At 42.5% G+C, this 26,405-nt stretch overlaps 1 protein-coding gene across 5 annotated transcripts in view; it reads left to right on the forward strand.

The window, feature by feature from the left end:
• The first annotated feature begins 8,751 nt into the window (after positions 1 to 8,751).
• Positions 8,752 to 26,405, forward strand: part of zswim8 (zinc finger, SWIM-type containing 8) — a 73,156-nt gene continuing 55,502 nt past the window's right edge. The window contains exons 1-5 of one of the 5 annotated variants that reach the window (XM_060926273.1): positions 8,752 to 10,225; positions 10,340 to 10,679; positions 15,462 to 15,615; positions 19,074 to 19,168; positions 22,394 to 22,566. In XM_060926273.1, the coding sequence (XP_060782256.1) occupies positions 10,502 to 10,679; positions 15,462 to 15,615; positions 19,074 to 19,168; positions 22,394 to 22,566 (600 nt within the window). In that variant the 5' untranslated portion in view covers positions 8,752 to 10,225; positions 10,340 to 10,501. Of the gene's footprint in view, positions 10,680 to 15,461; positions 15,616 to 19,073; positions 19,169 to 22,393; positions 22,567 to 26,405 lie in introns of all 5 variants that reach the window. The other 4 variants (XM_060926275.1, XM_060926272.1, XM_060926274.1 and 1 more) reach the window with 4 other exon arrangements.

Here is a 26,405-nt window from a genome sequence, read left to right on the forward strand (position 1 = left end):
TTCTGGCATAATTCTGGCTGGATATTTGACCACTCTTCTTGGTAGAATTGGTAGAGTTCATTTAAATTGGTTGGTTTCCTGGCATGGACCCGACTTTTAAGAGTAGTCCACAAATTTTGAATCGGGTTGAGGTCAGGGCTTTGGGAAGGCCATTTCAGAAGCTTAATATTAGCCTGCTTTATCCATTCCAAAACCAGTTTTGATGTGTGTTTGGGATCACTGTCCTGTTGGAACACCCAATAGTGTCCTAGTTTCAATCGTCTAGCTGTTGATTTGAGGTGAAGTTGAAGAATTTGGAGGTAGTCCTCCTTCTTCATTATTCCATCCACTTTGTGCAATGCACCAGTACCACTGGCAGCAAAACAGCCCCAGAGCATGATGCTACCACCACCATGCTTGACAGTTGGTACAGTGTTCTTAGGTTTGAAAACCTCACCTTTACTCCTCCAAACATGCCTCTTGTCATTGTGGCCAAATAGCTCAATCTTTGTCTTGTCTGACTATAAAACTTTTCTCCAGAAGGCATTTGGCTTGTCCATGTGGGCAGCTACAAATTTCAGTTGAGCTTGAAGGTGTTGATTTTGGAGCAGGGGCTTCTTTCTTGGTCAGTACCTTCTCAGTCCATGGCGATGTAAAACTCGCTTCACTGTGGACAGTGACGCTGGTGTTCCAGCAGTTTCCAGTTCATGGCAGGCTTGAGCCTTGGTGGTTCCTGGGTTGTTCCTGAACATCCTAACCAATTTCCTCTCATCTGAGGGTGACAGTTTGGGTCTTCTTCCAGACCTTGCCAAAGTGGTGACACATCAGAGTAACTTGTACTTACGTACAATTGTTTAAACTGATCATCTTGGAATCTGCAGTCATTTAGAAATGGCTCCAGGAGACCTTCCCAACTTGTGTAAATCTACAATTCTCCTTCTTAGATCTTCACTGAGTTCCTTGTTAATGATTTCCTTGAACTGTTCTTTTTCCAGGGTGGAATGATTGTACAGCATACATCTTTAATGACTTCAAAAAACAAGAATTGAGTGCACAAGTTTTAATTTATTTTGGATTTTATCTAATCCACACAGGGTCAAAATTATACATACAGGCTCAAATAGTATATACATACATTCATGGTTCTGAGTATTGGTCAATCCAATGAGTGCTGTCAAACAAATCCTTTTTATGCTGGCAAAGAGAAACTATCAGTTGTAGTCAATCATGAACACTAACGAGAAGTTAATAGGCCTTGGCTTTGTCAAGTTAAAAAATATTGAGCAGAACCTTCAGCACCACTTATTAACAGATTTAAGTGAATGTACGTCTATATTTGAGCCTGTATGTATAATTTTGACCCTGTGTGGATTAGATAAAATCCAAAATAAATTCAAACTTGTGCACTCAATTCTTGTTTTTTGAAGTCATTAAAGATGTATGCTGTACAATCATTCCACCCTGGAAAAAGAACAGTTCAAGAAAATCATTAACAGCCCAAACTTACCATGACATTCATGCCCATGAGTGTGTGTAAACTTCTGACCACAACTGTACATACACACTCCTTTCTGGTGTTCAACGCATCTTTCTCTTTCATAATTCTCTCAAAATCTTCTGCATTTAACGAAGCAAACCTGGTGGCCATGTTTGTTTCCAAATTGTCACAGTCACTCACTAGCGTGGAAGTTTTATGTCTCCGACGTGCGACGTCATGTTGTCTTGGCAACCATGCAATATCGTAAACCATGTTCAACGCTCATTCTCCATTGGGTAGAGTGGCGTAATACAAATAGGATAAGTGATATGCTAACAATGTTCATTCATCCATTTTCTTCCGCTTATCCGAAGTCGGGTCGTGGTGGCAGCAGGCTAAGCAGGGTATTCCAGGTGTCCTTCTCCCCACCAATGCTTTCCAGTTCCTTCTGGGGGATCCCAAGGCGCTCCCAGGCCAGATGAGATATATATAATCTCTCTCTCCAGCGTGTTCTGGGTCTACCCCGAGGTCTCCTCCCAGTTGGACGTGCCCAGAAAACCTCCAAAGGAAGGCGTCCAGGAGGCATCCTAATCAGATACCCGAACCACCTCAGCTGACTCTTTTCGACATGAAGGAGCAGCGGCTCTACTCCAAGATCCCTCCGGATGCCTGAGCTAAGGGTGAGCCTAGCCACCCTACAGAGAAAGCTCATTTCAGCCACCTGTATCTGCGATCTCACCCTTTCGGTCACTACCCAAAGCTCATGACCATAGTTGAGGGCTGGAACATGGATTGACTGGTAAATCGAAAGCTTTGCCTTCTGGCTCAGCTCCCTCTTCCTCACGACGGAGCGGAACAACGCCTGCATTACTACTGACACCGCCCCAATCTGCCTGTCCGTTTCACACTCCATTTTACCATCACTTGTGAACAAGACCCCAAGATACTTGAACTCCTTCACTTGGGGAAGCAACTCACTCCCAACCTGGAGGGAGCACTCCACCGTTTTCCGCCAGAGAACCATGGCCTCAGACTTGGAGATGCTGACCCTCATCCCAGCCGCTTCACTCTCGGCTGCAAACCATCCTAGTGTTTGCTGAAGGTCATGCTCTGAAGAAGCCAACAGAACCACATCATCTGCATAGAGCAGATATGCAGTTCTGAGGCTCCCAAACCAGACACCCTCCTCACCCCAGCTGCACCTTGAGATCCCATCCATGAATATCATGAACAGGTTCGGTGACAAGGGGCAGCCTTGGCGGAGTCCAACACCCACTGGGAATGTGTTTGACTTTGTGCCGAGAATTCAGACACAGCTCACATTTTGGTTGTACAAGGACCGGATGGCTCGTAGCAATGGCCCCCAATACCCCATACTCCCCCACAAGAGCCCCCAGGGAACACGGTTGTAAGCCTTTTCCAAATCTACAAAACACCTGTAGACTGGCTGGTCATACTCCCATGAACCCCCCAACAACCCTGCCAGGGTAAAGAGCTGGTCCACCGTTCCATGGCCAGGACGAAATCCACATTCCTCCTCCTGAATCTGAGGTTTGAAAGTTGGTCAGAGCCTCCTTTCCAGCACCCTGGAATAAACTTTCCCAGGGAGGCTGAGCAGTGTTATACCCCTATAGTTGGAGCACACTCTCCGGTCCCCCTTTTTGAAAAGGGGAACCACCACCTGCCACTCCACAGGCACTGTACCCGACCTCCACGTGACACTGAAGAGACATGTCAGCCAAGATATCCCAACAATGTCCAGAGCCTTCAGCATCTCAGGGTGAATCTCATCCAACCCTGGCGCCTTGCCACCGAGGAGCTTCTTGACTGTCTCAGTGACCTCTGTCAGAGATATGGGTGAAGCTTCCCCTGAGTACTCAGACTCCACCTCCTCCATGGAAGATGTGTAGGACGGATTCAGGAGTTCCTCAGAGTGCTCCTTCCACCGCCCAACAATATCCCCAGTTCGAGTCAGCAGTTCTCCTCCTTGGCTGCGCATAGCCTGAGGCAAGCCCTGCTTCCCTTTCCTGAGTCGCCAAATGGTTTGTCAAAACTTCCTTTCGGCCAACCAAAAGTCCTTCTCCATGGCCTCCCTGAACTCCTCCCACACCTGGGTTTTTGCTTCAGCAACTGCCGAAGCTGCAGCCCTTCTGACCTCTCGGTACCTGCCTGCTGCCTCAAGGGACCCCTGGGCCAACCAAGCCCAAAAGGCCTCTTTCTTCAGCTTGATGGCTTCCTTCACCACCGGTGTCCACCAGCGGGTTCTTAGGTTACCACCACAACAGGCACTGACGACCTTTCGGCCACAGCTCCTACCAGCCACCTCTACAATGGAGGCTTTGAACATGGTCCATTTGGATTCCATGTCTCCAACCTCTCCCGGGATGCACGAAAATCTCTTCTGGAGGTGGGAATTGAAGACCTCACAAACAGAGGACTCTGCTAACAATATTGCATGCTGTCAAACCAAATGAATGGAACCGGCTAGAAGGGAATAGAACACATGTTTTTATTCCATTGAAAAAGTGTCCTGTATGTATCATAATTCAAGATATTGCATAACTAGATGGAGCACAGTAAACAGTAAAAATTCCATATGTATGTGCTTCAAGTCAAGTCAAGTCAACTTTATTGTCAAATATGCTATACATGCTCGACATACAGCACAGATTAAATTTCAGTCCTCTCTGACCCACGGTGCAAACAGGCAATGCAATAAATAAAAATAAAAATAGAATTGAAAAAAACAAACAATATAAACAGTATAAACACTCTAGATAAGTGTTTATACTGTGGACATGCCCTTAATCCAAACATAGCTGCTAGGTCTAATGGCTTTCAAAAGCCTACTGTTTTATTATATAAGACTCATATACGTACAGCCTACATAAAAGGAACAAAATTAACCAGTTATTTGAATTGTTCTAACTTATTTACAAATTTTATATTGGAGTTGGAACACAAGACTGGAAATGTTAAAATACTGGTTCTGCTCAGAGAAAATTGATTTATTTTACAGGGTGTCTCAAAAAATTTTATATAATTTCACAATCTAATAACTTTGCCAATTCTAGTTCAATTGACCTCAAATTTTAACAGCATGTGTGGAAACAGGTCAAAATTTTATGTTTAATGTTTTTTGTTTTTATCTTTTTAGGTATAAAAATGCCATTAACTAGAAAAGAAAAGGTTTTGTATGTTAGAGTACACTCGAACACAGTCAAACAAGACTGTGCAGCGTACATTTATGAGAGAATTCTCTAAAAATACACTGTTACCAGAAAAGACTGTTACCAAAGACATGCTGCAGCGTGTTTGGCAGGAGCTGGACTACCGACTTGACGTGTGCTGTGTCTCAGGCGGCGCGCATATTGAAAATTTGTGAAATCGTTCATGGAATCCACATACGTTTAAATTTCTCATTCACATTTTGAGGAATAAATCTTATATTGCTCAGTATTAAGCCTGTTCAGTTTCATTTGCCTAGACTGTGTAGTTTCTGGGATATTTACGTCTCAAATAATATAAATTTTTTTGAAACACCCTGTATTTCTGAGCCCAACATAATATTGCACCATAACTGTGCTACAATTTGTACTGTATTATCAGCCTTTCTTGCAATTCAAAACTGTTTCTGCTGCCAAATGATAATTTTGTATTTTGTATTATTTATTATATAACCCATTGTCATGCACCATAATGTTCCACAAACATATAACATACATAAACACAAACATGTGTTACAGAAACACTAACATATATAACATACACAGACATATAAATAATATTATCTGTCGAACTGCTCCTTGGTCTGCGTATTATGTTGGACACTGTGGTGTAACTATAGTATTTTTTCCCAAAATGCTAATCAGTAATGACAGGCAAGTATCATTGTGGTAAAGTTGAGCAAATAAAAGTCAAATCCACAAAGTGTTTGTGGGCAACCTGTACTATATGCTTTCATTAAACTATTGGACATTTTATTCATTTTCTATACTGCTTATCCATTGTGGGTGAGCTGGAGCCAATCCCAGCTGACATTGAGCGACAGGCAGGCTACACCCTGGACAGGTCACCAATCTATCACAGAGTTAACACAGAGACACACACAGCCATTCATGGGCAAATTTAGAGTAACCAGTTGATCTACTCCACATCTTTGGGCTGTGGAAAGAAACCGGAGCACCCGGAGGAGACCCGTGCAGGCACTAGTAGAACATTTGGTGTACATTTTGCATATTATACAAATTAGCTCAAAGTGGGCAGAGTTTAAGAGTCCAAATGGCTACTTGTGTGGGTTTAGGCAAGAAATATTCTGGTTAAAAAAGACTGTTGGTCTTGTGGTGCATGAGATATACGCAAGATAAATGTTGCACTATTGCGTCACCCTTAGGTTGGTGCAGGGTCCTCACATGCTGACGAGTGGTTGTCATACTACACCTACCTGCCCAGTTTGAGGTTTCTACATTATATTCACTGCATATTTGTGTGGGTTTCCCTCACCTTCCAAAACACATACCGGGAGGTAGGTTTGCTGTTCTACATTGCCTTAGGTAGGAGAGTGTGTGTGTGTGTGTGTGTAATTTCCTAAAGAGCAAACATAATTCATGGTGACCTGTCATGGACTGGATTTCCCTCCAAGGTGTATCCCTGCTTCATGCCCAGCGTTCTCGAGATAGATAGACTCTTGATCCACCACGATTCTGACAAGGATAAACGTGAAAGAAGGTGTGTAATTTTGGATATATGTGGTACCAAGCACAAGAACACCACCAACGATTGTAAGAAAAACAGACTGAATATAATGAAGAAGCAATGATAAATATAGTATGATGAATGTAGTGGTTAGCACTGTCGCCTCACAGCAAGAAGGTCCTGGGTTCAAGCCCAGCGGCTGGCAAGGGCCTTTCCGTGTGGAGTTTGCATGTTCTCCCCGTGGGTTTCCTCCGGGTGCTCCGGTTTCCCCCACAGTCCAAAGACACGCAGGTTAAGCTAATTGGTGGCTCTAAATTGACCGTAGGTGTGAGTGTGAATGGTTGTTTGTCTCTGTGTCAGCCCTGCGATAACCTGGCGACTTGTCCAGGGTGTACCCTGCCTCTCGCTCATAGTCAGCTGGGATAGGCTCCAGCTTGCCTGCGACCCTGTAGAACAGGATAAGTGGCTACAGATAATGGATGGATAGTATGAAGAAGTTGAGGATAAATTCTTTCTAGCCCAGATTATAGATTTATGCATGTTACACTATACAACCAAAAGTTTGTGGACACCTTACTGTACCACTCGCACATGCTTTTTGAACATCCATCATTTGCTTGCTATTATAATAACCTCCACGTTTCTGGTAAGGCTTTCCACTAGATTTTGGAGTGTGGCTGTGCTCATTTGTTTGGTCACAAAAACATTCGTGAAGTCAGGCACTGATATCACGTGTACACAAGCACAGTGAAATTCCTCCTCTGCATTTAACTCATCTGAAGCTGTGAACACATGCAAGTCAGCAATGAGCGCACACACACATACCCAGAGCAGTGGACAGCTGCACTACAGCGCCCAGGAGCAGTTGGGGTTTAGGTGCACTTCAGCCATGATACAGAAAGTACGGTAAGTGCTGTTCATTCACTCACTACCCCTCATATTTTTCCTGCCGGTCCCAGGAATCAAACCGATAACCCTTTGGGCTCAAGGCTGCTTTTCGAACCTTCAGGCCATGACTACACTGTCTAATAAAAATACAAATTACACCAAAGGACAGATGGGGTGGCACAGTGGTTAGCACTGTCGTCTCACAGCAAGAAGGTCCTGGGTTCAAGCCCAGTGGCCGGCGAGGGCCTTTCCGTGTGGAGTTTGCATATTCTCCCCGTGTCTGCGTGGGTTTCCTCCGGGTGCTCCGGTTTCCCCCACAGTCCAAAGACATGCAGTTAGGTTAACGTGGGGCGGCCTTGGGCTGAGGTGCCCTTGAGCAAGGTACCTGACCCCTGACTGCTCCCCGGGCGCTCTAGTATGGCTGCCCACTGCTCTGAGTGTGTGTGCGTGTGTTCACTGCTTCAGATGGGTTCAATGCAGAGGATGAATTTCACTGTGCTTGAAGTGTGCATGTGACAAATAAAGGTTTCTTCTTTCAAAGGACAGATGGGGGCGGCACAGTGGTGTAGTGGTTAGCACTGTCGCCTCACAGCAAGAAGGTCCTGGGTTTAAGCCCAGCAGCTGGCAAGGGCCTTTCTGCGTGGGTTTCCTCCGGTTTCCCCGACAGTCCAAAGGCATGCAGGTTAGGCTCTAAATTGACCGTAGGTGTGAATGGTTGTTTATCTCTCTGTGTCAGCCCTGCGATGACCTGGCGACTTGTCCAGGGTGTACCCCGCCTCTCGCTCATAGTCAGCTGGGATAGACTCCGGCTTGCCTGCGACCCTGTAGAACAGGATAAGCGGCTATAGATAATGGATGGATAGAACCATAAGTGGGTGGCACGGTGGTGTAGTGGTTAGCGCTGTCGCCTCATAGCAAGAAGGTCCGGGTTCGAGCCCCGTGGCCGGCGAGGGCCTTTCTGTGCGGAGTTTGCATGTTCTCTCCTCCGGGTGCTTCGGTTTCCCCCACAGTCCAAAGACATGCAGGTTAGGTTAACTGGTGACTCTAAATTGACCGTAGGTATGAATGTGAGTGTGAATGGTTGTATGTGTCTATGTGTCAGCCCTGCGATGACCTGGCGACTTGTCCAGGGTGTACCCCGCCTTTCGCCCGTAGTCAGCTGGGATAGGCTCCAGCTTGTCTGCGACCCTGTAGAACAGGATAAAGCGGCTAGAGATAATGAGATGAGATGAGATAATGGATGGATAGAACCATAAGTGGGTGGCACGGTGGTGTAGTGGTTAGCGCTGTCGCCTCACAGCAAGAAGGTCCGGGTTCGAGCCCCGTGGCCGGCGAGGGCCTTTCTGTGCGGAGTTTGCATGTTCTCCCCGTGTCTCTGTGGGTTTCCTCCGGGTGGCTCTAAATTGACCGTAGGTGTGTGTCTGTGTGTCAGCCCTGCGATGACCTGGCGACTTGTCCAGGGTGTACCCCGCCTCTCGCTCATAGTCAGCTGGGATAGACTCCGGCTTGCCTGTAACCCTGTAGAACAGGATAAAGCGGCTACAGATAATGGATGGATAGAACCATAAGTTGTAGGTTTTCTGTTTACTATGTACTGCTCAGCTATTGATAGAGCTCACATCTGTTGTACATGGATCCATCTATACCTTTAAGCATGGTATGACTACACCTTTAACCATGTTGTGTAAATGGAGATCAGCTGATGGAGGAAACACACGCCCCGTGGTGAAGCTTCTGAGCACAGAGCCATCATTTTCCAGACCAGAGAGAGAGAGAGAGAGACACGGATGACAGCAGAAGGAAATCAAGGGAACTCGGCTGAGATTGGTGGTATTTCGGATCTGGATCAATCAGGAGTCGTCCGTGGTGGGAACAGAATTTGGATCCGCGGACTGAGAAACCTGTAGGAGGTCGCAGGAGCAAAACATTGCTATGCTATTGTAGGAAGAATTATGAAAGGTCTGTGGGAGTGCAAACAAAAATACAGCGCTAGCTAGGTGTAGGTGCCGGTGAACAAATGTCAAGCCGGTGGAGGTCTCGGTCTCATCGCCGTGAAGCGTCTCTAACTTGCAGAATTGAAGGACTATCACAAAACAAGTAAACAAACAAACAAACAGCAGCGAGAGTACACACATCCTGATGTGTTCAGACTAGGATTAGGCATCGTGTTGTCCTGGCATGGCTTGTCAAGATTAAAATCCGGGCTGAATTGAACAACGTTTGCTTATTTTCAAAGATAAAAACTGAGCGAGCATTAGCCAGTGATGTTAGTTCGTGTTGTCTTTGTAACTCAATCGGATTAGCCTCAAAACTCTTTGCTAGCAGCTAATGCTAACGAGTCGGCAGCGAAAACCTAGCTAAGCTAGTCGCTAGGAGTTAGCTAGGTAGCTAGCTTAGCTATTCTCTTTTTTTCCCCCCCTTTGCCTCAAATGTCAAACCACATACAAGTGATTTTAAGTTCAGCAGTTTGACTAGTTGTTTTAAGTTAACAGTGTTTACATCGTTGATAACCAGGTGTGTTGTTATACTAAGAGCGTATTTTGTTTTTACCGGTCGCTTAATTAATGGTTGGTTGTCTTTTTAGCTAGCTCAGGCTGCTAGCCGGCATCAGATCAGATCAGATCAGAGTAGCTTTTGTAGAGCACAAGCAAAAGTGGCTCAGCTGGTTTTGGGAGGGGGGGGTAAGAAGAGACAGGAGTTGTAGTGAAGGAAAATTAAGTTCTAATAACTTTGCAAACTGTCTGAGTTATTTCTCTCAATATTTTTTCACAACTCGACGTCATCATGGCAGCATAAGTTTAAAGCAATATATGGAGTTATCAGTGGACCAGTTTGTGCCTTGCAAAAACAAACCAACCAACAACCATCATCATCATCACCACCACCACCAAGGTCCAACAAAAAGAAACTTGGAAAGTTTGAGTATTTGGGATCAACTTGCATCTAGGTTATGAGAAATGTCATTGCTCTTTGAGGAAAGTGTCACTTTGTGTGCATCTTTGAGTTGTAATCTTATTCCTGATTACCCATCACTGCTTATTTTTTCATGTCGTCGTGCTGCTTTTGGGATAAATTCAAGATCCTGATGTGGACTTCAAAAAAGTGAGGAAACATTCCGAAAAACCATGGATTAACTTCCAGTGAGGATGCCTAAAGATCAGATCTGACCGGTAGGAGTGAATGGAGGTAGTTTTGATGCACCGTGTGTGTTGTCATCATAAACAGGCGTCGAAAATAAGTGTGTTTCTAGTTGAGAGACTTTGGCTGAGTTGCTCGTCGTTGTGTTTTGATTCACTTCAGTCCCCCTCCCCCAAGCTACAAGTTGCCCTAGTGGAAGTGCTCTTCCTCGCCCATGCACTCAGCCTGCACTCTGTGTGTCAGCTGTGTGAGCTGAAGTCTCCTGCCTGAGCTGCAACTGACTCCAAGGCTTCAGCTTTTTCACCCTCACAACCGGCCAATGTGATGGAACTGATGTTTGCAGAGTGGGAAGACGGAGAGAGGTTCTCCTTTGAGGACTCGGACCGCTTCGAGGAGGATTCCCTTTGCTCCTTCATCTCTGAGGCAGAGAGCCTGTGTCAGAACTGGAGAGGATGGAGAAAACAGTCCGCTGGTCCGAACTCCCCTACTGTTAAGATTAAAGGTAACAGAGTTCACCCTGATGTGTTATGAAACAGTCCGTGTTTGAGCAGTCATTGTCATCGTAATATGATCCCTGTCACTCCCCTGTGCCCTTGCTCTTACCTCTGACCTTAGAAGATATTTTCAGAATTGCCTGACAACCCTGTCACCTAATAAGTGGTCCTCTTAAAGTTAACAGCACCACAACGTGGGAGTTGTTTATGGAATAGGTTCTTCATCTGGGATCCCCAGGTATTCGTTAAGCATAGCCAGGGGATTAATTTTGTTTAAAAGTTACTCATTGTTCAACAAATAAGTTGTTCGAAGTGTTCAAGTTACTCTAGTTGAATATTTTGTATGGAACCAGGACAGGCTTAATCTAAACTTAAAAAGAGAACATGAGTAAACTTGCTGTTCATATAATGTTTTTGAATCTGCATTTTACTACAGTTAACACAGCTGGTTTTGGTTAGCCTGTGTGGGTGGAGAGGAATAAACAGCTCATCATATGAAAATTATCTCTCAGATTTATTTTAGTACTTGGATTATATCTATAAAATTAACCCGTGTATCTGAAACAGGACTGCGAGTTTGTTTTATACTGACCTTGGTTGCAGAAAGTTTTTGATAACTCCTGATTAAAAGTTTAAACAATCAACATGTAGAGGCAGTAGCTATAGCAAAGTGTCTGTAGGTTGCTTTAAAATTTCCCCCTTTCCTAAAGTAACACTTCATGTAGTCTCTATGAAGAAAAAAAAACAACGAGAAATTAGAGCTTATCAAGATTTACCAAGATAGGGCACACAGTTCCTTGGGGGCTTGAAAGCTCAACTAAAGTGTGTTCTGTGATACTGTGGTGGTGTGTGGGTTTTTTTTTTTTAAATAAAGGGGGGAAAAAGCTTCCTTCACCTTGACTTTTTTTTTTTTTTAAATTTATGCATTTTCTTTATTTGTATTTAAATCAAGTAGCGCTAGTATATGAACGTCTTGTTCATTAGCCAGACTCTCAGTTGTGTTATTGTTGTAGTTATTATTGAAGGTTTCTGGTGTGAGAGACACTCAGGCTTCTCGAACCCTGACATGGTAATGTGCATCAGCAGAGCAAATAAACATAGCATCTTTTTGGTTGTGAAAGCAAATCTGAGCATGCTTGAACTTTTTGTAATTGAAGGTGCGAGAGTAATATTTATTAAGCAAGTCACTCCGAGCCATTTTTCTAGACACAGGCCGTATGGTGTTTGGATTGAAGGAGCAGTGGGGGTTGGGTGTAGTAGAGCAGAGGGAAGGCTGTAAAAAGAGCTTTGTCTTGTGCAGGTCACTGCCTCAGAGCAGGGTATTGTGGTTAAGCAATAAACCCCCTATTTAATAATTCTGTATAATGCTGCTGAGCTTGTACGGTTCACTCGCTCTGCCGGCAAATCCTATCGTTTTTGGTTTAAGAAGTAAAGTCGAGGTATTTCGCATGCTCAAAGCTTTTCATGGTTCAGAAACTGAAGCAGTTTCATCACTTGGACATTATTTTATTTGGACTTGAGTGCTGACTGTCCTTGTGTTTTATTTATCAGCTTGAAGACAGGAGGGTGATGAGTAGTACGTTATCAGACGTGTATAAGAGACAAAGCCACAGATGTTTACTAGCCTCTTGTTCAGTGCCTTAGTCAGCTTATGACTGGCTGTGAGTGTACCACATGGTCTGGCGTAACTGAGTCAGTATTTGTTCCCTTTACGCTAACGTGCCATTTTACTCTGTTGCAATTTTGATTCTATAGCGTTGCGTGTCGTCTCTACTAGAAGTAGTCATTTTTTCCCTTCTTCCTGAGGGAAATTGAGGAATGTCATTGCACGCATGAGATTTTGACCTGACAAAGACTAAGAAACATGATCATATGATATAATATACAGGTCACATCTTTGTGGAAAAGAAAATGTTATTTTGCCATATTACTAACATAATAAACAGATGGCTTTGCCTCTATGGGGTCATCTGTCATCTTTTTGTGAACTGGGTTTTGCTTCCACTGGCTTTGCTGAACCGTTTCATCACACACACATGTTTTAAATTGGTCAAAGTCAAATCTTTTATTGTCTCAAGACAGAACACACTGACCTCACGGGCAACGATTGCGTGAAGTTTTGTTAATTAACGTTAGCCGTGTAAATCCCATTTATTTTGTTGTACTCACCAGTGAAACTATTTTCTTCACTGATGTACAGGTACGTTTAGAGTGTCAGGGTGACGTAGCGGGTAACGTCGCCACCTCACAGCTCCAGGATTTCGATCCTGATCTCGGGTTACTCTCTGGCTGGAGTTTTGCATGCGCTCCCTCTGTCCATGTAGGATTCCTTTGGTTTCTCCAGTTTCCTCTATGAACTGGGTACACTATATTGCTCTTGGGTATGAATGAGTGTCTCAATGTCTGTGCACAAGATGAAGATTCACAGTTACAATATAAAAGCATTGTCCGTTTTCAAAATCCCCTGCACTGTTCCTGTCTTATTTGAATGGGGAACATTTGTTATGGTGACACAATGACCCTGCCCTCAAGCCCCTGACACGAACAGTTATCAGTTCAAGGCGAGAAGTGTTTTGGTGCTGGAACCGAGTCAGTTTTGTTTTCTGACACTCTCTCTGTAACGTGGTGAAAAGGCAAGGAACCTTTCCAGGTTTGGAAAAAACGAATGTAACTGATAATCAGCTTTGTTTATAATAATAACGGTCAGAGAGTATATAACCAAAAACTAGAGAAGCGGCTCTTTGTTAATTATAAAGCTTTGGCAAGGCTCCTCTACATATGGTCACCAGAGTGGGCGAGCATAAACAAAGGCTATCTTCTCAGCCTAGCGGCTGTGGGTCAGTGCTTATTTCCCGTTTAGGCTGGAGTATTTAGGGGCAGTGCTTAGGGTTGCAGAAAAATGATACATGTAAGACTTGCATATTAATCAGTCACTGGACCCAGCATCTAAACTGTACTACCAGGTTGCTCCTACAGAATTTTGCAAACAAATGGGAGTCCATTCCTTTTCTGTTGGGCAGCCTGTTTGGATTTAGAGACTGTTTGTTTCTTCAGAACAGAATCATAGATTTGGTCCCTCCAATCTGACAAATGTGGAAATAATTTTTTTTTTTTTGTCCAAGTCTTAAAGCCCTGTCTTTACCCATGCCGTGTGGAAATGCGTGCACCCATCTGTTTTGCCATATTGCAGATGCAGGGAGTAGTGCTACATTAGTAGCATTCCATATTGAGCAGCGCTTATTGCTGGCAGTGTGCTCCATCTTTTTCTAACCAGGCGTATACTTTTTAGTTCTGAAACCGTGGAATCGGCTCAGAATTACAACGCCGTCAGTGGGTTTCACTTGCGCTTTGAAAATGAAGAGCTGAAGAAAGGATGCGTAGAGCATACGGTGCATTTTGGGTTCTCTTTATATATCGTCTGAACAGTGAACCTCTACTTCTCAATTAGAAACGATCATCAGTTTTACACTGTAAAGCTGCCTCCGAGCTGACTCTCTCCTTCTGTCCAGCAGTGATGTGAGAAAATTGACTGCATATGAGCAGTTCAATGTGGAGTTGTGACTTGCAGCCTTGCCTCAGCATCTGTTATGTCAGCTCTCGCTCAAAAGTAAAACAGGGTAGTGGATTACATCGCCTTAAGTTTGTTTCTTGTCATAACAGACCCCCTGACGTTAGTGAATGTTATCCCGATGTATGAAACCAAGCAATTTACCCCATTAAAGCTCAACTCGATGAACTTTCAATCACACATGGTTCTAATCACAATCATGACGCTTTTCCACACCACCAATACGTCTTTTTTTTTTTTTTTTCCCCATTTGACCCTTCGTTTCATTTTTGGCGAGAGATAAAATAATATCGAGTAAATATACCAACAGAATCCATGAACAATTGTAGACCATTATATGAATTAATGGTTAACATGGTTTGGACTGGTGTTCAGTGTGTGTAAGTCAAGCTAGTATCTTTGGGATTGTGGTTATGCATCAAGACTTATAAATGCCTGTTGCAAAAGTGTAGTTTTGACAGGGGCTCATGAGAACCGGCGTGCTAATGCCTAGACAAATTTAACGATTGTTATATTTCAGTACTAAATCCATTATAATGTGTGTTTCATCTCCGTAAACAAAGTTTACTCTCACTATTTTACTCTGAATGGAATGGAAGGGTGTTTTACAATCAGTCTTCAGGTTTTAAAGCAGTTGTAAGTTTATATGTCGCTCAAAGGGTCTTTTTAAAAAAAAAAAAAAAATTCAGTTGTGTTTTTGCAACCTACTTCCTTTTATTGGAGTTGGGACTCGAATGTTTTGGTAAGGGGATATTTTAGGACTGAACCTGTAACCTTTTTGGACTTTCCATGCCAGGACTTATTGGCAGTTGTCCTACCTACCTAAGGCTTGAACTATTCTCCACCTTTCATTTGTCTGAACTGCAGCCATCATCTGTGTCTGTGTTGTTTTTACAGTTTGGCTGTGATGCACGTGCTTGAAAGTGTATTGATAAATAAAATGGCTGCTCTCACTTTTTGTCACGGAGCCAGTGTGGTTTCTGTCCTCAAATGAGGTTATTCGGTCGTTTATTTCCCGTGTGTGTATGGTAGCCTGTGTTGCTACAGTAAGCAAATAATTTTGACAAAGTGTGGTGAAGAGTTCCTGTGATTAACAAAACCTTTTACTTTTCTTCAGGAAAATATCAAGGACTGCTAAATGGGATGAATTATTTTTATTATTTTGTATTGTGTTATGAGGGTTGTTCAACGGTCAGGCCTCAGATTCTTGCTGTTCTCTCAGATGGACAGGTCATCCCTCTGGTAGAGCTGTCAGCCAAGCAAGTGGCATTCCATATCCCATTTGAGGTGGTGGAAAAAGTTTATCCTCCCGTTCCCGAGCAGCTTCAGCTTCGCATCGCCTACTGGAGCTTTCCTGAGAATGAGGAGGATATCAGGTGAGAATGAGGAGGATCTCAGGTGAGAATGAGACACCCTAGTCTTTTAGGTTAGTATATATTGGTGAAGGCCTGACTGTGAACTCCAGATTTGTGGGGTTCGTTGCACTAAACGGTTTTCAGAAAGGTCCAGTAAGGGATGTCGATATCGAGTGAAAAGATAATGTCACTAATTGTGCCTTGGTTTTATTTATTCTGTCAGTAATGTGAGTAAAGTGTGTTTGTATTCAAGCACTGTTGAGCTGCATTGGACTGCTAATCACATGCACTTGCTGTTCAAAGATACTTGGATATGTTTTTTGAGGTTGTTACATAATTTCATATCAATGCCAAATACTTTTTACATTAAGTTTTATTCTATCCACATTCACTGGATATGAACAATCGTGCGCTCTGATTGGCTACTCTTCTACTAGGCTATCAGCTCATATAGAGAGCGTGCACGTGACGTCACGAGGTCACGTGATATTTGTTTATCTGCCATCTTGGACGGCATGGCCGCGCATAGAACTTGGACGAACCCGTTCTAGTTATCAAGTGTGTGGGAGTAGATCTTTCGAGAATGGTTATATCTTGTTCAGCATTTGGTTGAGGGCCTGTCATTTTTATAGATTCCCCGCAGACGAGGAGAGACGCGCAAAATGGGTGTCCGCTGTGCGAAGAGAAAACTGGTACCCCAGTTCTACCAGCCAAATTTGCACCACCTATCACCAAGTTGTGATCAAAAAAATATAACTGGTTTTCACATGGACGTGTAATATTAATGTTCTTAATAAAATATGTATACAAATGCGTAACTTGTTTATAAAGTTCTTCCTATCAGATTGTGTAAAGTACTGAAAGAGAATATGTATGTTATTTTAGGCACATAAAGGTGCAAGAAAATATATTTTTAATGTTTGAATATAGAAGCTGGACATATCTGTGACCCCTATACATTTATATCTGATATTGAATAATAATTCTGCACAGATAAAGATAGCGGTGATTTTGTGATTTTTTTTTTTTTTTTTTTTTTTTCAGACAAAAACATACATATTTACAACCCTGTCATTATCTGGAACTGAGTTTAGATTTCGAACATTCTTACGATAAAACGTCCTGCATAGTCTCTTTATGATAAACGTCTTAATGCCACTTACCCGTAAGGTTATCAAGTAGACGTTCTTCTTCGGAACCTTCCAGAGGTATAGTTGGGATACCCATCCCGCAACAAAATATTTATAAGCTTCCAGGCTCTTGTAAGCTTTGAGGGCTTTGCCAGTGTAACACGATTCACGATTAACAAGGAAATTGTAAATGTCGTGGTAGGCCAGATCGGGCAAATCGCCGGCACTGCAGCTCCGAATTTCCCTGAACAAGGATTGCGGCAAGTTGTACGGATCTGCAGTCCCCAACCTGGAACACTTTTCCACGTAATGCTGCCTCACGTCACCTTCAAGATGCTGAACAAACTTGGACAAGTTATCGCGCGATGTAGATGGGGTATTTTCCAAATTTTCTTGGGGATTACTCCCTGGATCCATTATGCTCGCGTAAGGTAAACAATCCTGAAGCCGTCCAATATGGTGGAGTAAACACGGATGGGTCGCATGACTGCACATCCTCTATACTGTGAGTAGAGAAAAACAAAATGGCGGAGTGTGTTGCTGAACCAACCAAGGACAAAATAAAAACTCGAAAATAAAACACCCAAAAATACCAAAAAAAAACCCCAAAAAATATGGAATTCAAGTGTTAAATGGGAAGAATGTATCTTTTTTTTTTTCCCCCACCCCCAAGAATATTATTATAGCATTTTTTACACATTGCTATTGTCATTTCACTGGTTTGTTTACATTCATCTTTAAGCAGTAAAATTTATTTTTGTTTGTTTGTTTATTTTATACTGGTTCAAAAGCTCAAAGTAGTTTTGAAAATTACAAAACTGAAATGTCCAAGGAAGAATTAAATAAATGTCTAAAGCTATTTTATACCTCGGCACGACAGCAAGATGGCACTTTCTAAAAAAAAAAAAACCCAAACCACTCCAGTCAATTTGTGCAGCCGTCAATAGGTTTTTAAGAAGTCCACCTAAGTGGAAATGATTTTATTGGACGTTTTGTATTAAGTTTTTATTTATTGGATTTGCAAAAAATAATGTTTCTCAAAATCCAGTGGGGGGGGGGCGCGGCACGGTGGTGTAGTGGTTAGCGCTGTCGCCTCACAGCAAGAAGGTCCGGGTTCGAGCCCCGTGGCCGGCGAGGGCCTTTCTGTGTGGAGTTTGCATGTTCTCCCCGTGTCCGCGTGGGTTTCCTCCGGGTGCTCCGGTTTCCCCCACAGTCCAAAGACATGCAGGTTAGGTTAACTGGTGATTCTAAATTGACCGTAGGTGTGAATGGTTGTCTGTGTCTGTGTGTCAGCCCTGTGATGACCTGGCGACTTGTCCAGGGTGTACCCCGCCTTTCGCCCGTAGTCAGCTGGGATAGGCTCCAGCTTGCCTGCGACCCTGTAGAAGGATAAAGCGGCTAGAGCTGATATGACATGAAAATCCAGTGGATGTGCGTAAAATAAATTATTCCACTCAATCTCGTCGTACATGGCTTATACGCTATGCGCCTCGTCGGCTGTCAGCTCATGTACGACTTGATTTCGTGGAATAACTGTTAAATAGTCTGCTTTTTGGCATTTGACTTCTTTCATATAAGAATTTTTTTTTGCGTTAGTCATCTTATGCTATACTATTTCAGTACCTTCTCATTCAGAACTGTGCAGGAAAATCAGAACTATGTGAATCAAACATAGCTATACATATAATGCACATAACCGCAGGTACGTGATCTCACACAACTGTGTGTGTGTCATAGTTGTGACTTTTTTAAAACATGTCTTTATTTTAAGCAGCTACACTAACGCACAGCTGTAATTCAGATTTACTGAAATGTACATTGTTCTTTAATTCATGGATGCTTTCTTTTTATTAGATCACTTTTGCAACCTCCACACAAATTAGGGCATATTTCCTGTAAATAGTATGTATATGGGAGTGAATTGGGGTGCGGTGGATGCATATGATGCGCAAAACAGGAACAAGTGGGTAGGGGCTTTCATCCACTCTGCTGAAGCTGATTCATTAGCGCTGAAATCACTGTACATTTTGATATCGTACGACAGTTTACTGAAGCAGAAGCATTTGTACGTCTTTCCGTTTCGTATCGATGCAGCTTTGATGAACAGAGACTATTGTCTTAGTCCCAGTAAGGCCCAGATTTTGAACACACATTGGTGTATGGGTCTATTTTTCTTTTCTTTATCTTTCATCCCAGCAGCTGCTTAGGTTTGCACAAACCCTGTTTTGTGTCCAGTTTTAAAGCCACCCGTTTTGTATGAATAGCACTGAAAAATATACTGGTAGGACTGGTCGCCTTTTTCTGCTTTTCCATTTCTTCTTTTCTCATCTTTCTTTGCACTCTCTGCAGGTTATATTCCTGCTTGGCCAATGGGAGCCCTGACGAGTTCCAGCGTGGAGAGCAGCTCTATCGGGTGAGAGCTGTGAAAGACCCCCTGCAGATAGGTGAGAAACTTCATACCTTACATGCTGTAAAACTAACAGCATTCAATACCAGGACAAATCCTAAATGTCCTTGAAAGTGTTTTTGTATTAATCTGCTTGTTGAGACACTTTTACCAAATAAAGTATTTAGCACTCCTAATGCAGAAAACACTCGGGTCGTTGCTGCTAAATCATCTCCACACTTCTTTTCACTTTCCTGAATCACTGGCTTGTGCCACTTCTTTCTATGTTGTCTGTGCCAAACCCGTAATTTACTCTGCCTTTTCCTTCAGACACACGACTGGAGAGCGTCTCTGGTTTCCTTATGTCACTGCTAAAATCAGTCCTCATCTAAACAGTGGGGTTGTTTCAGACTCAGTGTTTCTGGCAGAGCTAAATGTAAGTGTGGTTGGTTTGAACGGGGCCTGTGTAAATGAGTGTTATTGTTGGAGGTGGTGGACTGCACAGCAGCAGAGACTCATCCTCATGCAGCTGGCTTTCTGAGGAGACATGTTGGACAAAAGATGACCCCGCTCTCTCTCTAATACACACTTGGAGAGCAGGGGCAATGCATGTCTCCCTGTGTTCTTGATTGGGTATAGATTAGTGCAAATGAAATGGAAAAGGTAATTGAAAAGATAAGCATACACTCAATCCTACGACACTAAAGAATTCTTAGAAAGGAATGAAAGTCACTGCTAATGTGTGGCTGGAAATCAATAATCTTCATTGACTCAACCGAATCATCCAGAAGCTTAAGGTGGACGATAACTGAATGACGGACTGATTTCTAAAGTCTCTACTTTTTCCAATTCTAAAGAAGAAAATTATAGAAATGTGTTGGAGACACTATATATTTTAGGGCATTGAATGACCGATTGAAAAAAAGAGAATGCGCTGTTGAAAGACAAATGTCCTGGTTGATGCAATAACCGGTGCAGAATCTCTTGGGTGCTATTAAATTGTCTGTTATTAGCTCATTACCCAAATGCTGCTGTCATTTCACCTGGGAGCAGCTCAAGGCAGGGTAAACTGCTCTGTCTGCATCTCAATCTTCATGCTTAAAGCATACCTGAGTGCAGGACTAATTGTGCCAAAGGGAAGCATGGAAACTTGTTAGCCATATAGCCATGTTTTACTGTTGCACGACCATCACAATAAACTACAGTGTTTTTATACTGTATGCATACGTGTGTATCTAGACTGATCAGCCGTAACATTAATACCATTGATGGGTGAAGTGAATAACATTTGATTACCTCATTATAGTAGCATTTGTCAAAGGGTGGGATATTATTTCTTGAAGTTGATCTGTTGGACACAGGAAGAAAATATGGGCAAGTGAAAAAAGCATTACCATTACTGGGAAATTTCACATTTGCGTTTCCCTGGTTCGGTATCATTTCTCCAGTTTCAGTGGTTAAGGTTACTGGATTTCACTTCTCTTTTCACTATACTTTGAAATGCACCTTTAAGAGTTCACTCTTTCGTCCACCATTTAAGACTAGGTCAGCAGCTTGTGGGCATGATGCAAGTCCAACGCTCACAGCGAAAGAGCTCTCCCTCTGACCAGTGACCATGCCACACCACACCACTTTGAGTTATCTAGCTAGACTTGCAGACCAAGTACACCCCTTCGTGGCAATGGTATTCCCCAATGGCAGTGGCCTTTTTCAGCAGGACAGTGGTTTGAGGAACATGAGAAAGAGTTCAAGGTGTTGATTTGACCTCCCAGATCTCAAACCGATCAAGCATCTGTAGGATATGTTGGACGAATAAGTCCGATTCCATGGAGGCCCCGCTTTGCAACTTGGAGGGCTTAAAGGATCTGCTACTAAGGTCTTGATGCCAGATACCACGGCACGCCTTCAGTGTGTTGCCTGTGTTACACATCTTGATCCAAGAATGAAGAAATCAATCTTTGTAGATGTTAAGCATATATGTAGTCTCTTTTGCTACATAAGACTGTTCTTTGCAATGTTAGCATTGATGCTAACAAAAGTTTATTTCAAAGCTAGCATAGTGCTAAGCAAATTTAGACTTTGACACTCACCAGAATGAAAATGTCTGGAGCGCATTTTCAACAATCTTGCGATGCTGCTGGGGGGAAAAAAAAAACACCACCACAACCTGATGTCTGTACGTCTTGCAGCTGATTTCCAAGTCAGCTGTCTTCTTTGTTACATCAGATACATTGCTTCCTTGAGTCTGCGTCCAGGCAGGGAAACTACAGAAAGACAATCCGTTGTCTAATTAAATTTCCTTGTCAGTCTTGTGAATGGACGTTACAACCAACGACACAGCAAGACCTTCCTACTATGACTTAAACGTACTCCTAGAAGTATATCAATGTCAATAACGACGCTTTTTTACTGCTACACCACCTTCTACAAACAGTTACTTCACAGCATGTGCAGTATATTAGGATGAATTGTTGCTAGTTGTAGTCCGCACCCTCTCATTCGCAAACATCTTGTGGGGAGGGGAGAGCCAAGTTGGTGCAAAATGAGGTTAAGCACTTTTTTGATAGAAATGGATATGATATTTTTGAGCCCTCTTGCCTTGCTGCTGACCATATTAAGGAGGAAAGTGGGTCAGAAAGCGAATGCCTTTGGCAAACAGGTAGAGGAAGAGAGACTGGGAGTGCAGAGAAATGGATTTGATCTGGAGTTAGAGTTGAAGGAGGCCTGTTGAATCTGGAACAGCAGCTCCGAGTTGAAACCCCCCCCCCTTCTCTGTTTCTCTTTCTCTCTTTCTCTTAGCTGGCTAGAAGAAGGCTGGCTGCTCTCCAGTGGTAAAAAGCATTTATCCATCCCCCACTGCTTAACGTCCTTACATACACACACTCCCTGTCTCTCGCCATCTCGCTCAATTTCTCTCTGGGTCACAATGCAGAAAAAATAAATGTATTTTTCATTTTCAGTGTGGTTGCTGTGCTCAGTATGATAATGACTTAGTCTGAGCATCTCCAGATAGTCAGTAAATATCACAAATTGTAGCAAGTTTTACTTATTTGGGCAAAGATGGTACTACAGACTTGTTCCTAAGTATATTCTGTGGAATGCAAGCAAAGCATATTGTCAAACTCTTAAGCAGCTCCAGTTCAGTTATTCAGATTGAGCAGCTTTGAATCAGCTGTTTCTTAGCTTTACTTTTATTAGCGTCCTCTTTCGGAAATGTTTGGACTGGAATGTGTTAGATTTATCGTTACACTCAGTTTTCCTCCTTTTTCTCATTCATGTACAGGTTTCCATCTCAGTGCCACTGTCCTCTCACCTCAAGCTGGCCAGTCAAAGGGCGCCTACAATGTGGCAGTCATGTTTGACCGTTGCCGCATCACTTCCTGCAGCTGCACCTGTGGAGCTGGGGCCAAATGGTGCGCTCACGTGGTTGCGCTCTGCCTCTTTAGGATTCACAATGTGAGTGCATTTCCTCTCGAGGTGTGGACAGACGTTCCACACTAATCTGAGCTTAGTCATAAAGGGCTGACTTTCAGGACTCAGTAGACTGAGCAGTGATTTTCCTTTTTGGTCCGGAACCAAGTTAAATGAGTGATCAGGAAAATGCTAGCTCATTTTGATTTTAGATGGCAGAGGTTAGTAAAAACTGTTGGCAGTTTCAGTCCTTGAAATGACTACTCCAATCTGTCATGTGAAAGTATCCCTGTGACCTTTTTTTTTTTTTTTTTAAAATTGCTTAATTTCCTATTCGCTGGATGATTTTTGTTTATAAGCTTGGGCCATGGTACTAAATTTCTTTTTGCGCTGAAACTTTCTACAGACTGATTCAGAGAGCTGTACATGTCCTGGCATGTAAATCAGTAGAGAATGAGTGGAAATTTTTTCGTTGTTTTAGCACTTTTTAATTTCTGAGAGCTTCTGCTAGGTCATCTGTTCTCTATTTGATCTCCACTTGGAGCGCTTGAGTCAGTGTAAGGTTCACACTAGAGGTGTGCACAGGATAGATTTATTTTTTGTTGTTCTATAAATCCCCCTCCTACCCACTCTCAGTGGTATTCTGTTGAATCCTATCCACTTCACACTGGGCTGGGGGGAGGTTAAATGCCATCCCTCAAATATCATTGGCCACTCCAGAAATGATAGTTTGTTTAATCTGAAAGTGTGATTCAGACATAATACAGTTTCCCATGTGATTCGCAGAAACATGTTCATAGATGAGCCTTTTATTTTCATCTACAGCAAAAATAAAATAAAATGGAGGGTTCAAATGCTAGGGGATGCTGTCTCAGAGAAACAATGACAAATCTATTCTAATTCAATCCATATATAATATAAACATGCCATGTTGCCATATTTGTTTTGGTATTTCTTTTTGTCAAACCAATTAGGACTGGTATAAAGCATGCACGCATTTGTGGCAGTGATGGCCATTGAATTGATTGTTTAATCAAATCACGGTTAAAACTTTTCCAGCTGACTAGAAAACATTTTGAACTGTGGCCAAATCTAGAACGGCTTGGATCAGCACAATGTTCTTTCTTTCATTAGGTCCTGCAGAATCATGGTCTGTGTGTGTGTGTATTTATTTATTTTTAAATGTAGAATGCCACAGATAGTATCGTAGCATAAGCAGGTGGTGGAGTGGAAGATTTGGGGTTGGAAGGACAGAAGGTTGGTTCTAATTGGCATGTTCACGATTAATAATGGGTTCTTAATCTCTTTATGGGGTAAAGGTCTCTTTTGCAGCAGTTTCTTGGTCATTTAAAGGAATGTATCATACTTTGCAAAGGTCTTGGATGCCCAGTTTTCTTTTATTGCAAATTTTATTACAGATGTTTGACTTTTGCATTATTGAGTCAGTACAAAATCATTTTATATTTCTGAAGATTACTCTTCCAAGAAAAAATAAGATGTGACAGGAAAATGTTCAGTAAAACGCTCCAGCCAATTTCTTTATAACTATGCATAAATTGTACTTGATACTTTTAAATTTCAAAAACAAATGGTTGTCACATCAAATATTGACTTCAATTTATTACCATTTACAGCTCTTTATCAGTTGCAGAGATACTTACGAAAATCAACATTTTACACACCCACACACACACACCCACACACAAAAAAATATATATAAAATACACTTCTGAAAGTGTTTTAAATAAGGGGCATTTTCATTAATTAATGATGTCGCCACAGTTATCACTATTGTTGGCCTTTGGTGTTAACCTATTTTTGCCCTATTTTTTTTTTAAAGATATTTTTTTGGGCTTTTTCACCTTTATTGGATAGGACAGTGCAGAGACAGGAAATGAGCAGGAGAGAGAGAGAGAGAGATGGGGAGGGATCGGGAAATGACCTCGGGTCGGAATCAAACCTGGGTCCCCGGATTTATGGTATGGCGCCTTATCCACCTGAGCCATGACGCCCCCGCCCTATGTTTTATGGCTCGATTAATAAACATCTTTATTAGTTACTGAGCAAATATTCATGTTGAAACATTCAGGGTTATTAAATTGTTCTGTTTTAAGCACTGCTACTGGGTGTCAGCTAGTCTGGTTAACACCAGACCATATCACAAGTGAAATATGGTCTGGAATCCGCCTATTGAATTTCTTGTAGGGGAGGTGTGGTTTACGATTGTCAACGGCCGTTTATTGGACGTAGTGAATGTCTATCATTTGGCGTATACGTAGCCCATGGCCAATCATGGCAGTTGTACCCGGTGACGTAGTTAGAGCGACGAAGAAGACGAAGAGGTGAAGAAAGACTGTAACGCCAAACGCTGTTCTTTTTTTTTAAAACACTTTCGCTCTAAACTATTCAGAACAGTGTCTAAAGCTTGATCGAAAGTTTGGTTCGTATCGCTCGCCGCCATGTTAAATGTGATCCGTAAACAGTCCCAAATAAACTACAAGCTTTCATTTGTCGAGTAGTATGCGTCACCGTCTTTCCACCCCTCCCCACTCTCTGATTGGCTCCCTAACTCAGGTGAGCCTTTAGACCATAGTTTCCATGCTGTCTTTTCAGATCGGAACGATTGTGCAAAGCAGCATGGGATTTCCCAGGCTAGGGTGTCAGCTGCTTTTACCTGTTAATTGATTTAGTAGCTGACCATGGGGGGGAATACAAATATAAAATATCAGAATATATATTGTGGTGTCCTGTCAGAATCACAATGTCCTGAGTGTTGGTCATGAGGTATGGATTATTTATTTATTTATTTATTTATTTTTTTAAATTTATTTTAAAATGACTGTCCGGCACCACAGTATATTTGCCCATATCTGTGTCTGTGTGAACTTGATGTGGGTGTGAGAGTGCTGAGAGGCTTTTGATTAAAGTCTGAAGGCTCCCTGTGGAGCAAAGAGGGAGGAGGCAGGGGATCTGCTCTGTCCTGATATCCCCCTGCAGAAGGGCTCTGCTCAGCCCGATAGACCCAGCAGCCCAGCCCGTGGGTGGCTTTTAGCATTTGCATGTTTGTGAGTGGGCAGCTTTTCTTCTGCATGCTTCAGCATGGGGAAATTATGAAGCGCATAATCTGAATAATTTTTTTTTCACACTTGCATGCTTTGGGTCTTAATGTCTGATGCACAGCATTCTTTTGATATTTGCCAGTGTAGATGTGAAAAGAGGATTACTTGCACATTGCAGAAATGCACAGGCATGGTGCTCTGCATTTATGAGATGTGTAATTTTTGTTGAGCCTTCATTTTTGAGACCACCTCTTGCACAATGTCATACTGCCCTGAATTAATTCAATGATGTGTTTTTTGTATTCCCGTTAATCTTAATTTTTGTTCCTTTTTTTTTGTCCAAGAATAATAGTTATTTTAGTTCTTGCATTAGTGTTGCAGTCTCCTCTTCGTGACTTTCTATCAACCCCAATGTGCTTTATTAAGCAACATTAGACTGAATCTGGTGAGTGAGCTATGAACCCATTAATGGCTGACCGACCTGGAGGTGTGAAGTCCTTTTCTGTGGTGATCTGATGTGGGCTCAGTGGAGACAGTGAGACCCATTGTTCCATCTTCATAGAGCGTGTGATATTTTTTTTTACAACTGATGTGCTTGTACTATGTGTAGTTGGTGAAAAACTGAATTCTTTTTTTTTAATAGAATATAAACTTCAATTTTTAATGGATGTGAGTCAGAAAGTGTGTGTGTGTGTGTGTGTGTGTGTGTGTGTTCTGTATCATAGCTGCTGTGAGGTGGGCTTTGTGTGGCTTTTCACACTTTGTGGTGCATCTGTATTAATTTCATGCATTTGTTTTTGTGGTTTAGTGAGCTTTATTTTCTGA

Source organism: Neoarius graeffei, chromosome 7 (assembly GCF_027579695.1).
Source record: "Neoarius graeffei isolate fNeoGra1 chromosome 7, fNeoGra1.pri, whole genome shotgun sequence".
Classification (NCBI taxonomy): Eukaryota; Metazoa; Chordata; class Actinopteri; order Siluriformes; family Ariidae; genus Neoarius; species Neoarius graeffei.